The 25,769-nt window shown below is 37.3% G+C and overlaps 1 protein-coding gene across 1 annotated transcript in view; it reads right to left on the minus strand.

Annotated features, from left to right (window-relative positions):
• Positions 1-3,941: 3,941 nt before the first annotated feature.
• LOC131939698 (neprilysin-like) overlaps positions 3,942-25,769 on the minus strand; it is a 50,034-nt gene continuing 28,206 nt past the window's right edge. Inside the window, exons 6-24 of the mRNA XM_059298159.1 lie at positions 22,694-22,855; positions 21,955-22,035; positions 21,244-21,449; positions 18,069-18,254; positions 16,412-16,498; positions 15,833-15,978; positions 14,293-14,386; positions 13,328-13,456; positions 12,147-12,245; positions 10,649-10,726; positions 10,365-10,468; positions 9,872-9,930; positions 9,394-9,445; positions 8,509-8,576; positions 8,050-8,180; positions 6,187-6,252; positions 5,595-5,693; positions 5,050-5,126; positions 3,942-4,422 (exon numbers count right to left, since the gene is read on the minus strand). Of these exons, the coding sequence (XP_059154142.1) occupies positions 4,323-4,422; positions 5,050-5,126; positions 5,595-5,693; positions 6,187-6,252; positions 8,050-8,180; positions 8,509-8,576; positions 9,394-9,445; positions 9,872-9,930; positions 10,365-10,468; positions 10,649-10,726; positions 12,147-12,245; positions 13,328-13,456; positions 14,293-14,386; positions 15,833-15,978; positions 16,412-16,498; positions 18,069-18,254; positions 21,244-21,449; positions 21,955-22,035; positions 22,694-22,855 (2,024 nt within the window). The 3' untranslated portion in view covers positions 3,942-4,322. The remainder of the gene's footprint in view (positions 4,423-5,049; positions 5,127-5,594; positions 5,694-6,186; positions 6,253-8,049; positions 8,181-8,508; positions 8,577-9,393; positions 9,446-9,871; positions 9,931-10,364; positions 10,469-10,648; positions 10,727-12,146; positions 12,246-13,327; positions 13,457-14,292; positions 14,387-15,832; positions 15,979-16,411; positions 16,499-18,068; positions 18,255-21,243; positions 21,450-21,954; positions 22,036-22,693; positions 22,856-25,769) is intronic.

Raw genomic sequence — 25,769 nt, forward strand, 5'->3', positions numbered from 1 at the left:
AAGTGAAATATATAACACAATAACAATAAGCAAAAAGAGATATAAAACACAGTTAGAAAAACAAAAAGAGAAATATCAAACACAATAACAAGAAAGGTTAAATATAAAACACAATAACAATAAACAAAAAGAGAAATGAAAACACAGTAACAAAATTCAAAACGAGACACAAATAACACCTATAACTAAAATCAGAGAACTAACGTGTCAAACTGAAATCTGAAATTTAATCGATAAATTGAAAATTTTGAAAACTTTATTTTTTTAAACAAACCAAATAAGATTTAGTACAATGTCCCAAATTCAAGACAATTACACATTTTTATTAATTATTTTTAAAATAGTTATGCCAAAACTGAAAAGAAAGTTACAAAAGAAAAAAAAACATATAATCGTATCAAATCGTCCATTCGATTTGAATAAGATTAATATGAGTTTTATCAATAAAAAAGCTACAGTTATACACTAGATGGTAAAAAATTAAAGAATAAACCTCAAATAAATCTTACATCATATTTCCAATTTCACTTTATAAAATTAAAAAAGAACCAAAACACTTAGTAAAATATGAAACAACCTTCGCGGAGCCGCAAACCTTCGCGGAGTTCAATAAACGAAAACGAGTATTAAAGAAAGTAAGGGATTGTGCACATATTCTACAACACACAAATAGGATATTTCCAACCCACTTACCAAATCAGTCTAATATACCACTACCGCATATTCCTGATGCAGAAACCACCGAGCACCCAGCAACAATGTCATAACAACGGATCATACATTGTTTGGAAAAAAATGTTCTAGATGATGCAATGTAAATAATGTTAAAAATTATCCTTTGTACAACGACAAGTCTCTGGGACATGCAGTTGTAAGAAATCAGAAAGAAAAAAATTGAATTAAAAAATCTTTGTATCCTACAGCATTCAGCCATTAACACTTCCTGCATTATCAACCCAATCTAGCCCCCCCCCCAATCTTGTGTTATTTCATATGTGCACAAACCCCTTAAAAATACTTATATATATATATATATATATATATATATATATATATATATAATTATGTATGTATATGTATATATATATATATATGTATATATATATATATATATATATATATATATATATAAATATATATATATATATATATATATAATTATGTATGTATATGTATATATATATATGTATATATATATATATATATATATATATATATATATATATATATATATATATATATAATTATGTATGTATATGTATATATATATATGTATATATATATATATATATATATATATATATATATATATATATATATATATATATATATATATATATATATATATATATATAAAATCAGGTATCAAAACATATTTTACATAAAATATTTAAACCTTTAGCGTATTTTATTGATCACACAATTATGTAGAGAATGTAGGATAGATGTGGTTTTTACAGAAGACTTTCATTGTATTGAAAGTACTGTAATATGTAATCATGAGTTGTAATGTTAGAATTTGTATTACTGGGAGAATGTATTGTAATGTTAGAATTTATATTAGTGTTAGTTTTTGTTGTAATGTTGGAATTTGTATTACTAGTAGAATGTATTGTAATGTTAGAATTTATATTAGTGTTAGTTTGTGTTGTAATGTTAGAATTTGTATTTCTGATAAATTGTATTGTAATGTTAGAATTTGTATATTTCTGTTAGAAATTGTATATCTAGTAGTTTGTGTTGTAATGTAATTTGTATTGACATTAAAATTAGCATTTGTAGTACAGTTTATATTTATGATAAGTTTGGTACTGAGGTAAGAAATAAATTCGTATTAATAATAGAAAATGTATTTGTAAAACTATAAATTGTGTTTTAGTGGTATGGCTTTTGTGGGTCAGTTCGTAAAAAAACAGTATCAAACACTGAATGTTCCACCAAAACCTGCAAACAGAGAAGTTTTTAACAGTCGGATGGTCACCAACACACACAATTTTTACAATAATATTGTACACAATATTCAGTAAATGGAAAGAAATGTGTAAAAGCATGATATAACAACGTAGTTGAAAATTATTTATAGTAACAAATAAGCAGCGTCATTGAACTGCTTGAATACAACCAAATTTGAGGTATACAGTACAAAAAAAAAATATTGTAATCATGTTTTTTTTTATTTGACGAATTTTTTATTTTTATAAAATGTAATTTTAATGTAGGTTACATGTGTAAGTGTCATGTCACTTATTTAGGAGACTGTGTATGTCTTGTGTGTGTGGCTGTGTATGTCACATGTCATATGTGTAGGTGACATTATGTCAGGTATGTAGGTGGCTGTATGTCATATTTGTAGGTGACTACGTATGTCATAAGTGTAGGTGACTGCGTTTGTCACATTTGTAGGTGACATTATGTAACGTAGCCTATGTAGATGACTGTGTATGTTATATGCGTAGGTGACTTCACATATGGAGGTGACATTATGTCACATAGCCTATGTAGGTGACTATAATGTATGTCATATGTGTAATAAAAATTAGCTGGGAATGAAAATAGTAATCATTCGTACATCGTGTAAATAATGTTTCGGGGGCACCAAAATTTTAATGTATGGACAAATACTTTTTTTTCAAAACGGTGCAATTATATAATAGCATAACAAATGTTGCGTTTAAAGTGGAAATAACTCTTTAAATTTTAAAGGCAGTTTTATAATTCTGAAACTCAAAAAGGTAAAATTAAAATTTCGGCCTAATTCGGGAGAAAATGAGATATTATTTTTTATCTCAATATTATTTTAACTGTTATTATTTTACTTGGAAAATTAACTGTACAAATAAAAAAATTAAAAATAAAAGTTCCTTTCTAATACTAAAAACTAAATCTATATACATAACTATTGTATACAAATACAATATTATATTTAAAAAGAAACATGTTGAAAAAATATGAGTTACATTAGAAATTTGCATGTTATGTATTGAAGGATTAAAAATGTGTATACATACAGCACGTTCATAAAAACGTGTAGCCTCGAACGATATTTTTAAAAAATACACAAAACCACAAAACCAACATGACCCCAATATGTTACAAAAACAATACAAAAATATGAAAAAGCGGAAACAATGTAGCAGGATACTGTAAACACATTAAAATTTCTCAATGAGAAATATCGTGTCCAGATTAAAGCAGTTACAAAAACAAACCCCAGCTATCAAATATTTACATTCTACACAGTTAAAATCAGTTCTAAATATTTTTGTTAAAAGTTAAAACAGGTTATTTCTAAAAATTAAGATATTTTAAAATATTGCTCTATTTTTAATGCATTTTGATCAACTATATTCCTAAAATACTCTAAATGTTAAAATGTATATTTTCAGTCATATTTAAACAAAATTAAAGCTTTACTTTTTAAAGCAAATGCTTAATTATATAATGAATCATGTATTTATTTCTAAAGTAAATTACAAAGCATCGAAAATCACTTCCATTTTAAAACCATTCACGCTGTGCGGCTTATATCAAACACTTTATCTGTCTATCTATTAATTTCTCAATAGATTATGTCATGTGTTAATTGCAATTCAAAATTATTGATGGTCATCTTGGTGTTTCTGATAATTAGTAACATTGAACTTTAATTAAAACAAATATCTTTTGATACGGACCTGTAGGTCATCTTGATGTTGGCTTGTGAAGGGAAACATAGGTTAATTCGGTCATTATTAATAGTGGATCAGTTGATTTTATTGTGTGCCAAAAATTTAATTAGCAGCAGTCAAGCCATGCTAAGTCAAGCTAGAGGCGGACAGACTTTGGGAAGTAGAGTACAACCACCAGCAGTCAAACTTTCAGAACGTCTGCCTAGCAGCCGTCAAACTTTCAGAACGTCTGCCTAGCAGCCGGCAAACTTTCAGAACGTCTGCCTTGCAGCCGTCAAACTTTCAGAACGTGCGACTAGCAGCCGGCAAACTTTCAGAACGTCTGCCTAGCAGCCGTCAAACTTTCAGAACGTCTGCCTAGCAGCCGTCAAACTTTCAGAACGTCTGCCTAGCAGCCGTCAAACGGATAGGTCGAACTACCAGCAGTCAATGTGTTTAACCCACGGCGATGAAGCGTTTGTATCAAGGAACCACATCAGACGACCAAATGCAACGTTAAGTCAAACACGTACCTTTAAGCTTAAACTGTTAATTCAATCTTCACTCATTAAGAACTACCAACAAACTAACGTAACACCCTCATTAAAACCCCCTACAAAAAACAAACACTGCCAAGATCTTCCAGAAAACTCCTGCCGGATGCCGGATGCCGGACTACCAGACTGCACACTTAGTCTCAGGGTTCATGTTGGAGTTGAGCGGACATTTAAAAGCCTCAGAGAATTCCCTCGAGTTCTGGGCACTGCCGATAACTCTACAAGAACAGAAATAAAGAGCAGTTAACTCTAGTTTACACTTTAGAAGAAATACTTTTAAACACACTATTTCATGAGTTCTGTATTTAGAAGCTTAACTTCGGTTGTTTTAGTGGATTTAAAATGTTGTTTACTTTATAATTCTTGCTAGAACGGATGCTCTTTACGTTATTTAAGTGTTTCTTCGCCTCTGTAAAGGCGCCAACCCAACAGTGGCTATTACTAAGGATTAACATCTGTTATAAATGTAAGTTGTCTACTCTTAGCTAATGTAAAGAAATAATCTCAATTTATAGCAGGAGCTAACATATAACAGGTAGGGCCTACATATTTGTCAACATATAGCTGGAACTAAAAGCGGAGTTACCTCCCCATACAACGCCAATCTTCTTCGTTCTGAGGTGCTTTATTGAAGGAGGTTATGAGCCATACATAGCCAGATGACTCTGACCTCAGCCTGTTTCTCTTTCCGTATGTGCTTCTGTAGCTTTTGTTCTATCAAGAACAATTTGTTTGATATTGACGTTTTGTTTCATAGATAGCCCTTAGCTAACCAACCTCATCTGCCAGGGGACCAAACTCGAGACATCAAGGGGTTAACAATCATGTATTAAAGTAAGAGTTACCTGAACTCCCCAGGGCTGTGTGAACCTGTTCTGATGCTGGCTAAAGCGTATTCCTTCGTCCTTAAAGTACACCACAGCTGTGGAGCATAGAGCACGGGTTAAACACAGTGGTAAAATATAAAACACGGGTTATATCTGAACCTTTTGACAGAGAGTATCAGCACACAATGATAAGGCCAAAAATTTGACTAGACTTTACTATACATGTTAATTTATACATGATAATTTCATGTCCATCGACCGTCTATTGGTGGCTTATTGACATTTTATTTTTCGAAAATAAAATGTATTCTTTTCAATAGGTAAAGAAACAAAAAAATGTAATATATATTGTATATTTCTTCCAAAAAAAAATTCTTGACTTTTGGTAGGTGGGCCTAGGTACATGCCTAGACCACACAAGCACTCTCTCATTATATATATATATATATATATATATATATATATATATATATATATATATATATATATATATATATATGCATACATAAATATAGATCTATATGTGTAGACAAAAATGTTCCCATTACGTAAACGAGAATTACCTGAGCAAAGTTAATGAAGAACAACTGATTGTGTGTGAAGTTTAGACCAGGTAGCAAGTCTTCTTCTTTACCTCTCATTTGTACCCAGTTCCTGTAGGCCTGTATGGTGGAGGTATACAATCACGATTTATGAAGTTTGAATGGTTGGGATAGAGTGGATGATGTATTGTATGATGGATTGTGTGATGTATTGTATGATGTATAGTATGATGGATTGTATTATGGATTTTATGATGGATTGTATGATGGATTGTATGATGGAGTGTATGATGGATTGTATGATGGATTGTATGATGGATTGTATGATGGATTGTATGATGGATTGTATGATGGATTGTATGATGGAGTGTATGATGGATTGTATGATGGATTGGATGATTTATTGTATAATATATTGGATGTTGGATTGGAAGTTGGATTGGATGGAATGGAGGCTTTATAAAACGGAAAGATAGATAGATTAGTATTTCTATAACATGTGTATCTTGAAATAGGTATATATGGATACCATTGTGTTCTTAACTAGCCTTGATGAAATGAGAATGTATTTGTTTTTCACTAAGTTGTGTTGTGTAACCTCGAGCAGACTGACCCTAAAGGCTTGCTTGAGGCCGCCATTGTCGGCGATATTTTCTCCCTGAGTCAAGATGCCATTCAGCTGGGGATAGATGAGAGAATAAACAGGTGTTACAGAAGGTACAGGTGTTACAGAGCTCACAGGTGTTACAGAACTTACAGGTGTTACTGAAGGTACAGGTGTTACAGAGCTCACAGGTGTTACAGAACTTACAGGTGTTACAGAAGGTACAGGTGTTACAGAACTTACAGGGGTTACAGAAAGTACAGATGTTACAAAACTTACAGGTGTTACAGAACTTACAGGTGTTTGAAAACTTACAGGTGTTACAGAACGTACAGGTGTTACAGACATTACAGGTGTTACAGAAGGTACAGATGTTACAAAACTTACAGGTGTTACAAAACTTACAGGTGTTACAGAACTTACAGGTGTTACAGAACTTACAGGTGTTACAAAACTTACAGGTGTTACAGAAGGTACAGATGTTACAAAACTTACAGGTGTTACAAAACTTACAGGTGTTACAGAACTTACAGGTGTTACAGAACTTACAGGTGTTACAGAACTTACAGGTGTTACAGAACTTACAGGTGTTACAGAACTTACAGGTGTTACAAAACTTACAGGTGTTACAAAACATACAGGTGTTACAGAACTTACAGGTGTTAAGAACTTACAGGTGTTACAAAACTTACAGGTGTTACAAAACTTACAGGTGTTACAGAACTTACAGGTGTTACAGAACTAACAGGTGTTACAGAACTAACAGGTGTTACAGAACTTACGGGTGTTACAGAACTTACAGGTGTTACAGAACTTACAGGTGTTACAAAACTTACAGGTGTTACAAAACTTACAGGTGTTACAAAACTTACAGGTGTTACAGAACTTACAGGTGTTACAGAACTTACAGGTGTTACAGAACTTACAGGTGTTACAGAACTTACAGGTGTTACAGAACTTACAGGTGTTACAGAACTTACAGGTGTTACAAAACTTACAGGTGTTACAGAACTTACAGGTGTTACAGAACTTACAGGTGTTACACAACTTACAGGTGTTACACAACTTTCAGGTGTTACAAAAGTTACAGGTGTTACAAAAGTTACAGGTGTTAAAAACTTACAGGTGTTACAGAACTTACAGGTGTTACTAAACTTACAGGTGTTACAGAAAGTATTAGTGTAGCTTAAAGGAGAAGAAAAATGGACTGACAGTTGATTGTTTTACAAAAACTAAACTTTTCCAATGAGTATTATTCTGGGTACCCACCTTTGTATTGATTTGTGTCAATGTAAAGTTCCCATATTGTTCTGAGTACCCACCTTTGTATCGATTTGTGTCAATGTAAAGTCCCCATATTGTTCTGAGTACCCACCTTTGTATTGATTTGTGTCAATGTAAAGTTCCCATATTGTTCTAGGTACCCACTTTGTGTCAATGTAAAGTTCCCATATTGTTCTAGGTACCCACCTTTGTATTGATCTGTGTCAATGTAAAGTTCCCATATTTTTCTAGGTACCCACCTTTGTATTGATCTGTGTCAATGTAAAGTTCCCATATTGTTCTGGGTACCCACCTTGTGTCAATGTAAAGTTCCCATATTGTACTGGGTACCCACCTTTGTATTGATCTGTGTCAATGTAAAGTTCCCGTATTATTCTGGGTACCCACCTTTGTATTGATCTGTGTCAATGTAAAGTTCCCATATTTTTCTAGGTACCCACCTTTGTATTGATCTGTGTCAATGTAAAGTTCCCATATTGTTCTGGGTACCTACTTTGTGTCAATGTAAAGTTCCCATATTGTACTGGGTACCCACCTTTGTATTGATCTGTGTCAATGTAAAGTTCCCGTATTATTCTGGGTACCCACCTTTGTATTGATCTGTGTCAATGTAAAGTTCCCATATTGTTCTACAATACACCGAGCTTTGTTCTTGAACTTCTCTATAGCTGACTGCGTCCACCATTCCGCTAAATTCCCATTTTTGTCCAATTGACGGCCTGTCGTGATTATAAAATCTATGATAAACCTTGGTCATATGTAATACATAAAGGATGGTCTAGTAAAACTTTGTGATATAGAAACCTTGGTCAAGTAACTACTGTCGCAATATATAAACCTTGGTCATATAACAATTGTCGTGCTATAGAAACCTTGGTCAAGTTTAACTTTTAGCGGTGCCTATATACATATGTATATATATATATATATATATATATATATATATATATATATATATATATATATATATATATATGTACATATACATATATATAAATATATATACATATAAATGAATATATCCCCTCCTAATGTCTAATGTCCCACCTTTGTCATCAAAGCCGTGAGTGATTTCGTGTCCTATAACCACACCAATACCTCCAAAGTTCATTGACCTGAAATAAGCGTTACTCTTGTGTGAGCTGGTTACCTTTATTGGTATGTGTGACATATGACCCTAGTTTAGTTTAAACAGCTACATATAAAAGACAAGGACTGTCAACTGAGATTAAATATAATGTTTTCTATTCACATTCAGAATCAATCAAACACATATAAAAACCTCGCTTGATTTTAAAAAGACGTTAAATATTAATAAACTTTGTGTTTTTGTTTTGTTTGACACATTTGGTAGTTAATCTGCTTATATTAAAATACTTACTAAGGAAATGTAATAAAGTTGCCTGTATTAAAATACTTTTTTGGAAATTTATAAAATTGCTTGTAATAAAATATCTGCATTGGAATATTGTAATAAAAATGATTGCAATTAAATACCTTGTTTAGAAACGCGGTTTAAAGTTGTATGTAATTAAATATTACAGGAGGGAAAAGTTGTAATAAAGTTGCCTGTATTAAAATACCTACTTGGGAAAAGTTGTAATAAAGTACCCTGTACTTAAATACGTACTTGAAAAAAAGTTGTAATAAAGTTGCCTGTACTTAAATACCTACTTGGGAAAAGTTGTAATAAAGTTGCCTGTACTAAAATACCTACTTGGGAAAAGTTGTAATAAAGTTGCCTGTACTTAAATACCTACTTGGGAAAAGTTGTAATAAAGTTGCCTGTACTTAAATACCTACTTGGAAAAAGTTGTAATAAAGTTGCGTGTACTAAAATACCTACTTGGAAAAAGTTGTAATAAAGTTGCGTGTACTAAAATACCTACTTGGGAAAAGTTGTAATAAAGTTGCCTGTACTTAAATACCTACTTGGGAAAAGTTTTGCTGAAAAAAGGTGGTTGGAAAATTGCTGCAGGAAACACTGAAAAAAAATCGAAAGCAGTGAATTATTACATGATTTTAAGCTGTATGCTACACAAGTAGTAAACGGCATTAAGCCGGACACAATGGAGTAACCGTTTAAAGATGTTATCATGAAAAAGGACGTGGCAGCCTTCAATGCTGTCACAAACTTAAGAACACATGATTACATTGAATGTCAATAGTAAGACATTCAATGTACAAAATGATATTTTAAAATAGTTGCCTTGATAATACGTTTCATAAATTATTGCACAAAACAACATGACTTATGACTGCACAAGAAAACATGACTTAGGACTCCACAAAGCAAAAAACATGATTTATGACTGCACAAAACAACATGACTTATGACTGCCCAAAACAACATGATTTATGACTGCACATAACAACATGACTTATGACTGCACAAAACAGTTTGACCTACTTATTTGATTAAGAGCGGCATTGTAGTGTGCGTTAATTATAGTAGGTGATTTGGCCCATCTGTCAATATATAAGATAATAAAATTTTATTTTTTCAGTTATTGCATAATATGCAAACAGATTTCTAAATGAGAATAAAAAGGTAGTTTAAATCATAAAATAGAAACTTATTCTAAATTTGAACAAAAAGGTAGCTTAGTTGATGCTATAAATGTATCATCTTAATGACGATCTGAATTTTTAAAAAGCATTTACGGTTTATATCGACATGACTTTGTACAAATCATTAGTGGTTTAATTAAATCGTTATTTTAGACTACACGTTCTTCTCTCCCAAATTACACAAGTGGTTGCTGATAACCCAAGAATTTATTTCAAGAGTAGACTCAACAACTTTATCAATTCTGAGGAAGGTCGATATGAATGTAAATAAAATCTCACTTTACCACCAAGTACTACTAGATACGACAAACAAACGAAAAGACAAAAGTTACTTTTCTTTGTCCACCTCCTTCCTCAAGTTTCTGAAAAGGTTGAAAAAATCTTCTTTTGTGTTGGTCAGTAAATTTTCAAACAGCTTATTCTTGTCATACGTTAGCTGGAGATTATAAAAAAACAATACTTTAAAATATTTTTATTTCTAAAACGTGAAACTGTTGAAACGCGTAAAATAACTTTTTTTACTGCAATTCATAACGACAATTAAACAAATATTTTATTTTACACCAGTAAAATACATAATAAAAGTTACAGTCTTCTAAATAAAAAAAAATCTTACATTCATATACATCTCCTCTATATAGGTGTCGTTGTAGAGCTCTTTTGGATACCCAATTTTGTATCCTATGTAAGCATTCTGTAGTGTACCGATAGAGACAGAATTGTTATTTATGTGAGGATGTATCGACACTTATTCAAATGTGAACTTAATGTGTTACTTTTCATCAGATAATTTCAGTAGGAATTCATAGTAGTTAATATTTAATTAAGAAGTAAATAATACTATTCGGCTGATGCTTAATTACGCTGTTAAAGCGATGGTTCTACATTTTATATAGACTTGCATTTGTTTTTCCTCAGGCTCGTCTTATTGTAGAGGAGATACACTAGTGCATATATTCTCTCAACTCCTGTAGAGGAAATAACTACTGCGCTTTCTGAGACGCATAAGGATATATTCTCAGCAGGATGTGAGATGATATAAGCACTTTGCAAATTCCCTTTACCCTTGGCCGAAATAAGCACTACCGTTTCTAAAACGGTTCCTTTTTTAAAAATGCGCTGTTAACAAAGCTGCTGTATAAAACAGCAAGATCTCCTAACCTTCTCTTGACATGAAGCCCCCTATAAAACCACACGATCTCCCCACCACATGACATAAAGCCCCCTATAAAACCACACGATTTCCCCACCACATGACATAAAGCCCCCTATAAAACCACACGATCTCCCCACCACATGACATAAAGCCCCCTATAAAACCACACGATCTCCCCACCACATGACATAAAGCCCCCTATAAAACCACACGATCTCCCCACCACATGACATAAAGCCCCCTATAAAACCACACGATCTCCCCACCACATGACATAAAGCCCCCTATAAAACCACACGATCTCCCCACCACATGACATAAAGCCCCCTATAAAACCACACGATCTCCCCACCACATGACATAAAGCCCCCTATAAAACCACACGATCTCCCCACCACATGACATAAAGCCCCATATAAAACCACACGATCTCCCCACCACATGACATAAAGCCCCCTATAAAACCACACGATCTCCCCACCACATGACATAAAGCCCCCTATAAAACCACATGATCTCCCCACATCACAAAACCACATAATCTCCCCGCCACATGACATAAAGCCCCCTATAAAACTACATAATCTCCCCACCACATGACATAAAGCCCCCTATAAAACCACATAATCTCCCCACCACATGACATAAAGCCCCCTATAAAACCACATAATCTCCCCACCACATGACATAAAGCCCCCTATAAAACTACATAATCTCCCCACCACATGACATAAAGCCCCCTATAAAACCACATAATCTCCCCACCACATGACATAAAGCCCCCTATAAAACCACATGATATCCCCACATCACAAAACCACATGACATAAACCCCACATCACAAAACCACATAATCTCCCCACCACATGACATGAAGCCCCCTATAAAACCACATAATCTCCCCACATCACAAAACCACATGATCTCCCCACATCACAAAACCACATAATCTCCCCACCTTCTCAGTAGCCACACGTTTGGTGCCCTCATCCATCCAGTCCACAAACTCCAGCAACTCGTCAAACGACACCTTGAGCTCTTTGATCATGTCCAGGGCCTGTACACATACAGGAGGGGGCGGGGGTTAGGGTCAAGGTCAAGTTACAAGGTACAAGGAGATTAAATTGTGAACTAAAAGGAAAATTATATTTATTTAAAAAAGGATTGAGCTTTGGTTTAGGGTAAAGGTAAAGAAATTATGCTGTGTGCTAAGGTCAGTGGAAGAAACCGTTATAAATATAAGAAAAGATTTAGATTCGGGGTTAGGATTAGAGTAAAGTTTTAGAGTTTATGTTTTTGACTGGGGTCAGGTTTAAATATTCTTTTGATATAAGAAAAGATTTAGTAACTAATATTCTAGGAATCATCTGTGTGAGTGTCTGACGATTGGGGTCTAGACGTGACGAATACATGCCATGGAACATGGCACAATAACATATGACACATGAGATTTATTTTAACTTCGTCTTATTTTTATTCCAAATTTTTCAAATGTTTTTCCTCTTATCAAGGGGAGATAATTAATGATAGTACAAATAATACAATTTTTTTATTCGCTTAACTCCCTTTGAAAACACATTTAAACATCTTTCTACTATTTAAGTTCATTATTATAAATATCGGAGTGCCCATGCGAGTAGCTACTAATTCCAAAGACACGTAAAAATCGTGATAAAGTAAATATCGACATCTTTTGTTACAGAGTAGCCCCCCCTTATTTGCCTAGTTGTGCTTGTTATCTACATGTTATCCTCGAAACACGTCACGCTTTTTTATGTTTAGCCCCCCCCCCCCCCCCCACCTATTCTGCACCGTCACACATCGTCACAAAAAGCCAGACACCACCCTATCCATAAAATGATGTCAAACCTCAGCCATAAACTCACTCAAGATTGCAGGTGATTTTCTTTTAACATAGATTTCTTTCTAGCTGAGTTTCTTCTGTATACAATTTTTTTTTACTTTACCCTACCCATCAGAGCTTTGTGGACACAGGGACGTCCCATGAACTAAAGCTAAGGATCCATACTCAAGACATAGCAGTCCTGCGCTCTACCACCCACCCACGCCGCCCTATAGTCAGGGTCACGACATTCATTCTACTCACCACATTCTCCGTCCTACAGACATTCTACTCACCACATTCTCCGCCTCCATGTCGAAGTTGTCCTGTACAAAGAGCCGACCCACGGGCAGACTCAACTTGTCTGTGACCAGCTTAATGCAGGTGGAGTACCTGGGCTCAGGGGCAGCAACTCCTAAAATAGCCTGCAAGAGTTCTCTGTCTTGGGGTTATAGTCATATCACTCCTGTACACTAAATATTGTCTAAACCTTCTCTTCCCCCCCCCCACCCTATTCGGGATACGTGAACCAAACTACTGATGAAGACCCCGCCTTTTATTACTTTTTTTTCACTACTATGTTTTTATACTTGACCTGCCCAAATCCTTACTACCATAAAACACGGTATTCTGACCCTTCACCGAGTACCCCATCAGTGCCCGCACCATTGTCCACCACCATTCCTCCCCCACCATTGCCCCCCTCCCAACAGTGTCTCCTACCAGTGCCCCACCAGTGACTCTACCACAAAAGTGACTATGTCCCACCAGTGACTCTGTCCCACCAGTGACTCTGCCCTACCAGTGATTCTGCCCCACCAGTGACTCTGTCCCACCAGTGACTCTGCCCTACCAGTGACTCTGCCCCACCAGTGACTCTGTCCCACCAATGACTCTGCCCTACCAGTGCCCCACCAGTGACTCTGCCCTACCAGTGCCCCACCAGTGACTCTGCCCTACCAGTGCCCCACCAGTGACTCTGCCCTACCAGTGCCCCACCAGTGACTCTATCCCACAAGTGACTCTGTCCCACCAATGACTCTGCCCCGTCAGTGACTCTGCCCTACCAGTGCCACACCAGTGACTCTGTCCCACCAGTGACTCTGTCCCACCAGTGACCCTGTCCCACCAGTGACTCTGCCCTACCAGTGCCCCACCAGTGACTCTGTCCTACCAGCCCCCAACCAATGCTCCAATATGCCACACCAGTGCCCCACTATGCCCCACCAGTGCCCCAATATGCCCCACTTATCCCACTTACCTTTTCATGGGCCATCCTGAGCGCCAGGTATTTTTCTCCCATATGTTTCGTGTACTCGTGGATCAGTCGCCACAACAGGAAGTTGGCCAAGGTCCTGTCCACGTACAAATATAGGACATTATATGCATATTGTAGGACATTGAGTACACACAGTACAGGACATTGAGTACCCAGTGTAAGACATTAGGTACACAGTACAGGACATTGAGTACCCAGTGTAAGACATTAGGTACACAGCATAGGACATTGAGTACACACAGTACAGGACATTGAGTACCCAGTGTAAGACATTAGGTACACAGTACAGGACATTGAGTACCCAGTGTAAGACATTAGGTACACAGCATAGGACATTCGGTACACAGTAAATGACATTCGGTACACAGTAAAGAAATTTTGGTACACACAGTAAAGGGCATTAGATACACAATACAGTACATTCAGTACACATAGTACAGGACATTCGGTACACACAGTACAGGACATTAGAAGCACACAGTGTAGAAAATTAGGTACTCAATGTAGGACATGATGTACACAGTGAAGGACATTATATGCTCAGTGTAGGACATTAGATACTCAGTGTAGGACATTAGATACTCAGTGTAGGACATTAAATACACAGTGTAGGACATTAGATACACAGTGTAGGACATTAGGTACACATGATGCAGGACTTAAGGTATACATCATATCACATCATCAACATTTAACTAACTCAAACATACACAAATTGCATCTATTGCTAGCATGAACTCAACTATTTCCATCGTGAATACCTGATTTTAAAAACCTCCTCCCACGGGGCATTAAAGTTATGGATTTCTAGTATTGATTTTCATCAACCCTGCAGGATTCAGTCCCGTCTATTTGGTAGATCAACGTTCTGCTTGCACTAGACTTACCGTACACCACTCAACCTATTTGGTAGATCAACGTTCTGCTTGCACTAGACTTACCGTACACCACTCAACCTATTTGGTAGATCAACGTTCAGCTTGCACTAGACTTACCGTACACCACTCAACCCACACAAATGAGCTAACTAAATAATAAATGATCGTCAAATAGACCCGTTTTTACAGTATGGTCAAGCTTTTGGTCAAGTATAAGCTTGGAGAGGGGGGGGGGGGGCAACTAGCAGGAAAAAATGAAGAAAAATCTGCTCATAATTCATAAAGTAAGTTGGATTGGAATTTTGACTGCCACCAACATCAACCCATCCATAGACGGCACTTAAGAATACCATCAAGCCATTCATAAATTAAGACTTAACCATAGACATCAACCCATCCACCGATATAAACTACATCTTAAGCTACCAACTCCCCATCCATTACTCTCTACTCGACTCTATACAACCATCTCCCCATCCATTACTTTAGACTTAACCCATCTCTGAAGTCAGCGAATTCATCTTGACCCGGCCATCATTTATCAAGTCGTCTTTCCTCACACAGCCCCTCCCCCCAGCCCCTCCCCCAGCCCCTCCCCAAACAAGCGATAATAAAATAGCACGGCTAATCAGCTGACCCCTGACCTTTTGGGTGTTGTGCGCAGCACTTCCGTCAGCCGCTGGAAATATGGCGGCGATCTGTTGATGATGGTCTCGCGACTTGTGACGTCCTTGATGCCGATCTCGGAATGTGAGAAAATGATGCTGGCGTACCGGGTCCAGTTGAAGGCCTGGGGTGGGAGAGAGAGGCGTCATTGGGGGAGGGGGGTTGGGGGAGGATTTTACATCAATGACTGACCAAAGAATCACTGGCTCACAATCTCCTCACAAAGTGAAAGGCCACACTTACTCATCACAAGATCGTTTCCCACAAAATCACTCAATACACAACCTGGTCTTTCCCCCACACAATCACTCCCCCACACAATCGCTTCACACACAATCAACACCCACACACAATCACTCCACACACAATCTTTCCCACACACAATCACTCCCCACACAATCAACGCCCGCCCACAATCACACTCTACACAATCTTTCCCCCACATAACTCCCGTGCTCAATCACTCTCCCACACAATCCTTCCCCCATACTCACTCCACCACACACTCAATCCCCTACACAATTGCCCCCCACACAATCACCAACACAATCCCTCACCGAGCTATAGTTTCCATCAATCTCCTCTAAAGTCATTGGGTTGTACAGGCTGTTCATGTCTCGCCTCATCTCACCCAACACGGAGATCTGCAGATGTACACAGAGATATACACATGTACACGTGTGCACAGAGATGCACACATGTACACGTGTACACAGAGATATACAGATGTACACATGTACACAGAAATATACTCATGTACACAGAGATATACAGATGTACACAATGATATACAGATGTACATGTGTACACAGAGATGTACACATGTACACAGAGATATACAGATGTACACATGTACACAAAGATTTACACATGTACACGTGTACACAGAAATATACACGTGTACCCAGAGATATACAGATGTACACATGTACACATGTACACAGAGATATACAGCTATAATATTTACACATTGACACAGATTTATCCAGATAAAATGCGCAAGCTACATATGTACACATGAAAAAATAATGCGAAATATGATTTTAAATATATTAAATAGGAATAAAATAATGTGAAATTAATAAGGTGATGTGCATTATAAACAAAATACTCTGAGAACTAAAACACATGGACTGTACACAGTCGGGTTGAATTTGTTTTTCTCTATATTGAGATCATCCATCATAGACAATCGAGTGCTAGATATTAGGTCAGGCTACCCAACAAGACTAAGTTTTTAAAATAGTTTACCTCCTTGCACGTAATACAAATAATATTGCGTGATTTAGCATATTTCCACCACACTGTTTTCAAATGTAGTCAAATCCCCTTAACAAGTAATATTTTCTTGCATTATTTTATAATACACTTTTCTGTATATCGAGAGTGTTACAGTAAAATAGCCATCACCGCTATGGTGACGTCTTTTGTCGACTTTGCACTTGTAATGTCATTAGTCCTCATGGTGCCTGTAATCCCATTTGATCTCTTGTTGAAGCCAAGGCCCAGCAAACTCCGTGACAATAGGATTTGTAGCGCTCACTTTTCCTTATAGACTATCCCAATTGGCTTAAGTGATGGGTATCTATTAGCTCGTATTGGATTGGCAGTTTTGCTGCGCGGCTAATGACCTTCGTTAATTATTCAGACGGTCCAGCCTTTTCACAGTCGTGTAATCTATAGCCTAGATCAGCAGTTACATAATTAACACAACTTGGAACAGATGAACAGTTTCAGGTGACGCTTTAAAATAAAGAGCACAAAATATGTTTCTTGACAAACCAGCCTTAGACTAAATAACCTAGATAAATATACCAGGACAAAATATCTCAAGAGATAAAATATCTCAATGACAAAATAACTCAAGGACAAAATATTTCATGACAAAATATCTCAGGACAAAATATCTCAGCACAAAATATCTCAGCACAAAATATCTCAGCACAAAATATCTCAGGACAGAATATCTCAGCACAAAATATCTCAGGACAAAATATCTCAGCACAAAATATCTCAGGACAAAGTATCGTCTTACAAAGTATCGTCTGACAAAGTATCGTCTGACAAAATATCATCTGACAAAGTATCGTCCCACAAAGTATCGTCTGACAAAATATCGTCTGACAAAGTATCGTCTGACAAACTATCGTCCCACAAACTATCGTCCCGCAAAGTATCGTCTTCAAAAGATCTGATGAAGCAAACAATACCCACATTGGCCAGGAGAATCTCGAAATCCACGAGCGCTTCAATGTCCTTCCTGGCAGTCCTGGGGTCAGCGAATCCCATCAAGTTGCCGACACCGTAGATGTAGTCCTCGTATGAAGCCAGGTTGGTGTCGTTCCGCTCCACCAGGTAGTACTTCACACCTGGCAGCCCGTACATCACCGGCTGGTCAATCTGGTAGGACAAAGTGGGGTTTTACTTTCTCCTGTATGCAGAGGCGTAGCGACCCTATCAAGCGCCCGGGGACAAACTTTTTGATTTGCACCCCCCCCCCCTCAAGATTTTGATTTGCACCCCCCTCAAACTTTCGATTTGCACCCCCCCCCCCATCAAGTGTTTACTTTGCACCCCCCTCAAACTTTCAATTTGCACCCCCCTCAACCTTTCAATTTATTTTTCCAACGCATTTTGGCGCCCCCTAAGGTCGGCGCCCGGGGACATATGACCCTCCCCCGCCCCCCCCCCCCCCCCCCCCTCGCTACGCTACTGCCTGTACGAGGTGTAGAGCGAGTATTGTAATCATGCAAAAATACGAGATTTTGATAGATCCCGACGCTGTACATTTCCCTAAGTAGGAAAAACTTAATTTTGCTATTTTATTTGTTTGTCTGTGTGTTTGTTTGTAAACACGATAACTTGAGTACCTTTCTGTTATATTTACGGAAATTGATATAATAGGTTTTATATTAAACGAGCTGACCCGCGCCGTAAGCATACGCCGCTATTTAGTTGTTTTATTTGCTACTTTTCAGTAATTCATAATTTGTGAAGTCGACACTACTCTCTCTTCCCTTCCTCCTGCCCCTTGTATGGTCCCCACGTAGAGAATTATATATATATATATATATATATATATATATATATATATATATATATATATATTTAGATTTATAGTTTTGTTTGAAATTTTGAATGATTTACGGTAACCGATTTCAGATATCGGACCGATGTCTTCAAAAAATTTCACGTCAATGACGATGCGTTGTGACATAAAATTAGACTGACTTTGATGTTTATTTAACTTTTAAAAAATCAATGTTTCTTTTATAATGCACTAATTTTCCGCTCTATTATACACACATTGTTTACGTTCATTTTGGTGTTCAGTTCTTTTTTTTTGTCTACACAATTTTTTTCTATTTAAAAATGTAATGTACTAGAAAGTATACGGAGGTTGTCTCCCGCTTACTTTACTCTCAACATAAAGTTGTTTTACCCTTAACAAAAACGTTTTTTCCACTTGAAGACAGTGCTTTGTTCTCTCAACGAAAAGTGCTTTTCTCTCTTAACAAAAAACAAACATTTTTTTTAACACTTAACAAAACCGATTTGTACTCAACTAAAATACATTTTACACTGAACAAAACCTGGCTTTTTTTAAAGCTTGAAACCAATTCTCACATTTACGACTCGCATTATTTACCGCCCTCTTCAAAGTGATGAGAGAAACTTGAGAAATGTTCAGACAAGTTTAGTACGCAAATGTTAGAGCCTGTGTAAATAACTAAATAACGTTTAACAAAACCGCTTCAATTTGCTAAGACTTTCATGTAACCAGTCGATTAAAATCAACGTATAGCTACGAATGTCCAGGAACTAAATCAAATAGCTATCTCTTTAACTTTTTTATTTTAAATGATACTTTTGTGCTCGTATTCTCAGTGTTACTGTAGTTGGAATGAAACGGGAAAGTACTAACTACCTAAGCTAGCGGTTATATTGAAGTAAGTGAAGTAAACTACCCTGGGGGATATTCAAGTAAGTGAAGGATACTCTACCCTGGGGGATACTCAAGTAAGTGAAGTATACTCTACCCTGGGGGATATTCAAGTAAGTGAAGTAAACTACCCTGGGGGATATTCAAGTAAGTGAAGTAAACTACCCTGGGGGATATTCAAGTAAGTGAAGTATACTCTACCCTGGGGGATATTCAAGTAAGTGAAGTATACTCTACCCTGGGGATATTCAGGTAAGTGAAGTATACTCTACCCTGGGGGATATTCAGGTAAGTGAAGTATACTCTACCCTGGGGATATTCAAGTAAGTGAAGTATACTCTACCCTGGGGGATATTCAGGTAAGTGAAGTATACTCTACCCTGGGGATATTCAAGTAAGTGAAGTATACTCTACCCTGGGGATATTCAAGTAAGTGAAGTATACTCTACCCTGGGGATATTCAAGTAAGTGAAGTATACTCTACCCTGGGGATATTCAAGTAAGTGAAGTATACTCTACCCTGGGGATATTCAAGTAAGTGAAGTATACTCTACCCTGGGGATATTCAAGTAAGTGAAGTATACTCTACCCTGGGGGATATTCAGGTAAGTGAAGTATACTCTACCCTGGGGATATTCAAGTAAGTGAAGTATACTCTACCCTGGGGATATTCAGGTAAGTGAAGTATACTCTACCCTGGGGGATATTCAAGTAAGTGAAGTATACTCTACCCTGGGGATATTCAGGTAAGTGAAGTATACTCTACCCTGGGGGATATTCAAGTAAGTGAAGTAAACTACCCTGGGGGATATTCAAGTAAGTGAAGTATACTCTACCCTGGGGGATATTCAAGTAAGTGAAGTATACTCTACCCTGGGGTGTTTAGTGCCTCAAAAACGTTTCGAACAAATCAAATAGAACGACATAATAAAATTTGATAAAAATGTCGTGTCAAATAAAAATGTTCCATTAATTGCTTTAAAACACCTTCTTCTCCCCCCTCCCCACCACCTCTACCACCACTATCTGTCACCAACAATCCTCTCGGTGCTCGCCCTTGTTCTCGTTACCTCCCTTGTTTCAATTTTCATCTTTTTTTTTTTTACAACATTCAGCTTATTGCCGCCATCGTATTAAAACAAAAAATTCAACAATTCACACATAACAACTAATTTTTCACTAAACACACTCAGTGTTTCTTCCAAACTTTTTTCTCAGGGGGGGGGGAGGAAGGCACTTGATATTTTCGGGAGGGGGGGGGGCGGTCAATGTTTTTTTTTTGGGGGGGAGGGGGCGGTAAAAAGATGTTTTTTATATACATTCCATTTCGTTCGGGGGAGGGGGGGTAGTCTTCTATCACCCCCCCCCCCCCCCCCACCCCCGAAGAGATGCCTGGAAGAAACTCTGCACTCAGAACAAACCCAACACAAGTCTCAGACTACGCACATTGAGTGAATATTTGGACGAGTTCTTGTAGTTGTAGGAAGAACCAAAGAGCAGAATCACAAAGAGACCGTTCATGTTGAGCTTCACCATAGTTGACTCCAAGTCAAAGTCACTTTCCTTCCAGTCAGCGTGAGTCAAGGGCCAGCCGCCAAAGCTTTTGATCAGCAGTTCCTTCAAAGGTTTATCACCGAGTGCATTAATTTGTTCTGAAAATAGAAAATTCCATTTAGCATTGGAGCTTTTTATCTGTATAAGCCCATGTACAATTTCAGTGTTAGAAGTTTCATCGAAAATTTCAAACAGTGAATTAATTTACTTTTTAAATATTACCAACATGCTTTAAGAAATGAACTATTTAATCGATTATGTTAATGCTCCGTTTACTTGATTGTTTTTATTCAATACTAATTTTCAGTCTATTTTCTCAGTTTTACTAAAGGTGGAGATGGAACCCTATTATTCTTGTATATTGGTATCTCTCTCTCTAACTCTCTCTCTCTCTCTTTATATATATATATATATATATATATATATATATATATATATATATATATATATATGTTGTGTGTATGCGTGCTTGCTTGAGTGTGTGTGGGTTTGGATGAATGTGGGTTTATGTGTATCTATGTACACATATTATTCATATATGTACACAATATGTCAAATGTAATTGTATCTAATTTTGAGCGACATGATGGATGAAGTACATACTCATGTCCATGCAAGAATAGAACAGATCCTTAGCCTTCTTGATACTTGGTATATCTTCAGGCACCTCTTCTTCTAACAAACCTGGAAAAAAATTGTTAGTCCCATTAGAGGTCTTGTTATCACTGCTGGGAAAACACTAGGCGATTTTTTCTTCGCTTTAAAAAGATTTTTGTATAACATTCATTTTTACGAGGCAGTCATACGTAGTCTTCTGTTAGATTCAACTGATTTTTTATCATTAGTTTATTAGCTTTTAATCCTAGCTAAGCTCAAATTGTTGATATGTAATGGTAATCATGTCATCTATGGTGTTAAGTGGTGATAACACATCCAGGGGCAGATAATCACTGATAAAGCATATACAATGGAAATAAATTGGTGTACATACTTCTATTGGAACATAATCGTTTACAACAATAAACATACATAATCGATTGATGTTTTATGTGTTATCAGTGAATATCTGCCCATTTATGTATGTTTATTGTTATACATAATCAATACTAAAACGTGTAGGCTACATACCTAAAAGGGCAGACAATCACTGATAGAGTATTAAACATCAACGGGCAGATAATCAATGCTAAAACTTGTAGGCTACATACTTGAAGGGGCAGACAATCACTGATAGAACATGTACAGACAACAATGGGCAGACAACCGGGGCACACATTTTTATCTACCAACAACAAACAGATGAGAGTAACGACTAGAAGAGAGAGGCTGACGACGATCTTACGTTTAACGATGATGTCGACCCGGTCCTCCAGGATCCCGAACATGTTGAGGTAGGACTTGTCCTCTGGTATCACGTGATCTTTCATCCAATCACCACAGGCGAACTGGTAGAAGTTGTCGCAAGGGTCCACATCGAAGTCTATGAAGCTCGCAACCCGCGCCGCTAAGGGGGAAATATGATTGGCATTTGTTTATGTTTACATCTTATAATGTGTACCAGAGTTAGTGATAAGTTTAATATTTGTATCAGTTTTTGTGATTTGTTTAAAATGTGTAGGCCTAACAGTTTTTGCGATTAGTTTAAAATGTGTACCAGTTTTTGTGATTAGTTAAAATGTGTACCCCAATTTGTAATTAGTTTAAGATATGATTGGCATTCGTTTATACTTTACATCTTGATAATCTTGCTGTAGATTATAATAAGTTTAAACTTGTTACTAAGTATAAAAGTGTAGATTGGAGATTGCTTTTGTAAGTATGACAACATGTGTTATTGTAAAGTCAAGTTGCAGTTTCGAGACATCAAGTTACTGTTTATGTAAGTCGAAGTCAATATTTTGACAAGTCAAATTGTGTTTTCGACAAGTCAAATTGTGTTTTTGACAAGTCAAATTGTGTTTTTGACAAATCTAACAGTAGTGTCCACAAGTTTCATTCTTAATTGTAATGTTGGACGTGATTTCCTCCAACACAAGTCCGTGTATTATGTGTCAACCTGCTATGCGCTAGACAGGTCGTTGGATTCTATTTTCAGCCTGCTTGTCTTATTGGATTTGCTTTCATAGCGTTTGTCCAGCTAAGAAAAAAGTGACAAGACAGCAGTTGTTTGATTTTGGAGTTGTCTCTCCTAGATGGGTTGCTGTCCTCTGCTATAAGCCCTCATAAGCCCGGGGTTACAAACTCGAGACTTTTCGGTTTTAAACCGATGAGCTTTACCTACCCGACCACGCCGACCTCCACACGCTTCAATGACTGCTCAATTGCTTTCACGAGAACTTTCAAAGTTTTCACAACGACCTTTGACAATGGTTAACACCATAGTCACTAACACCTTCAGAACACCGTAAACCATACACCTTAGCATATTCGATGTGCTTCAGACTTTATTAATCTATCAACGAGGCAGGTGAAGTAGTGTAAGTTACGGGTCAGTTGTAGGTTAGATTAGAATAGGTTAGAATAGTCTAGAACGTAGGGGGGGGGGGGGGGGAGGCGTGTATGAGTTCAGTTAACCCCGGGGTGTTAGGTCGTGTGCGGGTATAAAAGCTGAAGTGTACGATTGTGAGAGGCTTTTGTTAGTGGCGTATAGGGACGAGGGCTTGTGGTGTAATGGTGAAGAAAACCAAGTTAAATAAAGGTTTGAAGAGTGCCTTGAATCGTGTTTGGAGTTGAAATAAAGATCGATCGTAACAGTGTTGACCTGTTTCCGTAGCAAGTAAAGATATGTGTTCACTTAGTCGCATGCATTGTCCCTAGCGTCATGCGTTTTTTAGTAAGTTATATGACCTTTGAGAAAATCCCCTCTGTTTTGATTTAAGTAAAATACTTCTTTTATAAATCGAACACCTCTGATTTAGGTATGAAAGCTCAAACTATGATCAATTCCTTTTGAATGACGTCACGCACCTCTAACAGGTCTAGAGTGTGACCTAACCCACTCACCACACGCACCTCTAACAGGTCTAGAGTGTGACCTAACCCACTCACCACACGCACCTCTAACAGGTCTAGAGTGTGACCTAACCCACTCACCACACGCACCTCTAACAGGTCTATGGTGTGACCTAACTCACTCACCACACGCGCCTCTAACAGGCCTAGAGTGTGACCTAACTCACTCACCACACGCACCTCAAACAGGTCAAGAGTGTGACCTAACCCACTCACCACACGCACCTCTAACAGGTCTAGAGTGTGACCTAACTCACTCAACACACGCACCTCCAACAGGTCTAGAGTGTGACCTAACTCACTCAACACACGCACCTCCAACAGGTCTAGAGTGTGACCTAACTCACTCAACACACGCACCTCCAACAGGTCTAGAGTGTGACCTAACTCACTCACCACACGCACCTCTAACAGGTCTAGAGTGTGACCTAACCCACTCACCACACGCACTTCTAACAGGTCTAGAGTGTGACCTAACTCACTCACCACACGCACCTCTAACAGGTCTAGAGTGTGACCTAACCCACTCACCACACGCACCTCTATCAGGTCTAGAGTGTGACCTAACTCACTCACCACACGCACCTCTAACAGGTCTAGAGTGTGACCTAACTCACTCACCACACGCACCTCTAACAGGTCTAGAGTGTGACCTAACCCACTCACCACACGCACCTCTAACAGGTCTAGAGTGTGACCTAACTCACTCACCACACGCACCTCTAACAGGTCTAGAGTGTGACCTAACTCACTCACCACACGCACCTCTAACAGGTCTAGAGTGTGACCTAACCCACTCACCACACGCACCTCAAACAGGTCTAGAGTGTGACCTAACTCACCACACGCACCTCTAACAGGTCTAGAGTGTGACCTAACTCACTCAACACACGAGAAACAGCCGTATCAATATCCGCGATCATTTCACAATATCCCATCGATCGCCAGTGATCGATAAACCACTGGTTTTCTAAATTTATTTCCACAACAAAGTTTCTATAGAAAACCAAGCTACACACACAGATCGTCTAAAAAAAATTTCGCGTCGTTTCATTGGCTATAGAGCGACCTTCAAAGCTAATCCTTTTGTTTACACAAGAGAAGATTAAACATTTTTTAAAACAATATCGATGCAGGGTTTAATTGCGTTTAAATTGAAAGTGGCAAGTTTTCTTTGATTTTAAGGAGAGATTTTTATCTAAAAGAAAATTCGAAGCAACACAGTTGAAAAATCAATAGACTAAGGTCCATTGATTATAAGATGGTCTGAAAGCTAATGCAGAATAATATTAAAAAACGGTAATTAAAATAGATACTGTCGGTCATATTACATGCATTCGTCAGAATTAAAACTAAACATGTTACATGATTTTAATGAAGAATTTTAATTTAATTTGAGTTTTAAT

Source organism: Physella acuta, unplaced genomic scaffold (genome assembly GCF_028476545.2).
Source record: "Physella acuta isolate Inbredline_101_S28 unplaced genomic scaffold, ASM2847654v3 ptg000290l, whole genome shotgun sequence".
In the NCBI taxonomy this organism is placed as follows: domain Eukaryota; kingdom Metazoa; phylum Mollusca; class Gastropoda; family Physidae; genus Physella; species Physella acuta.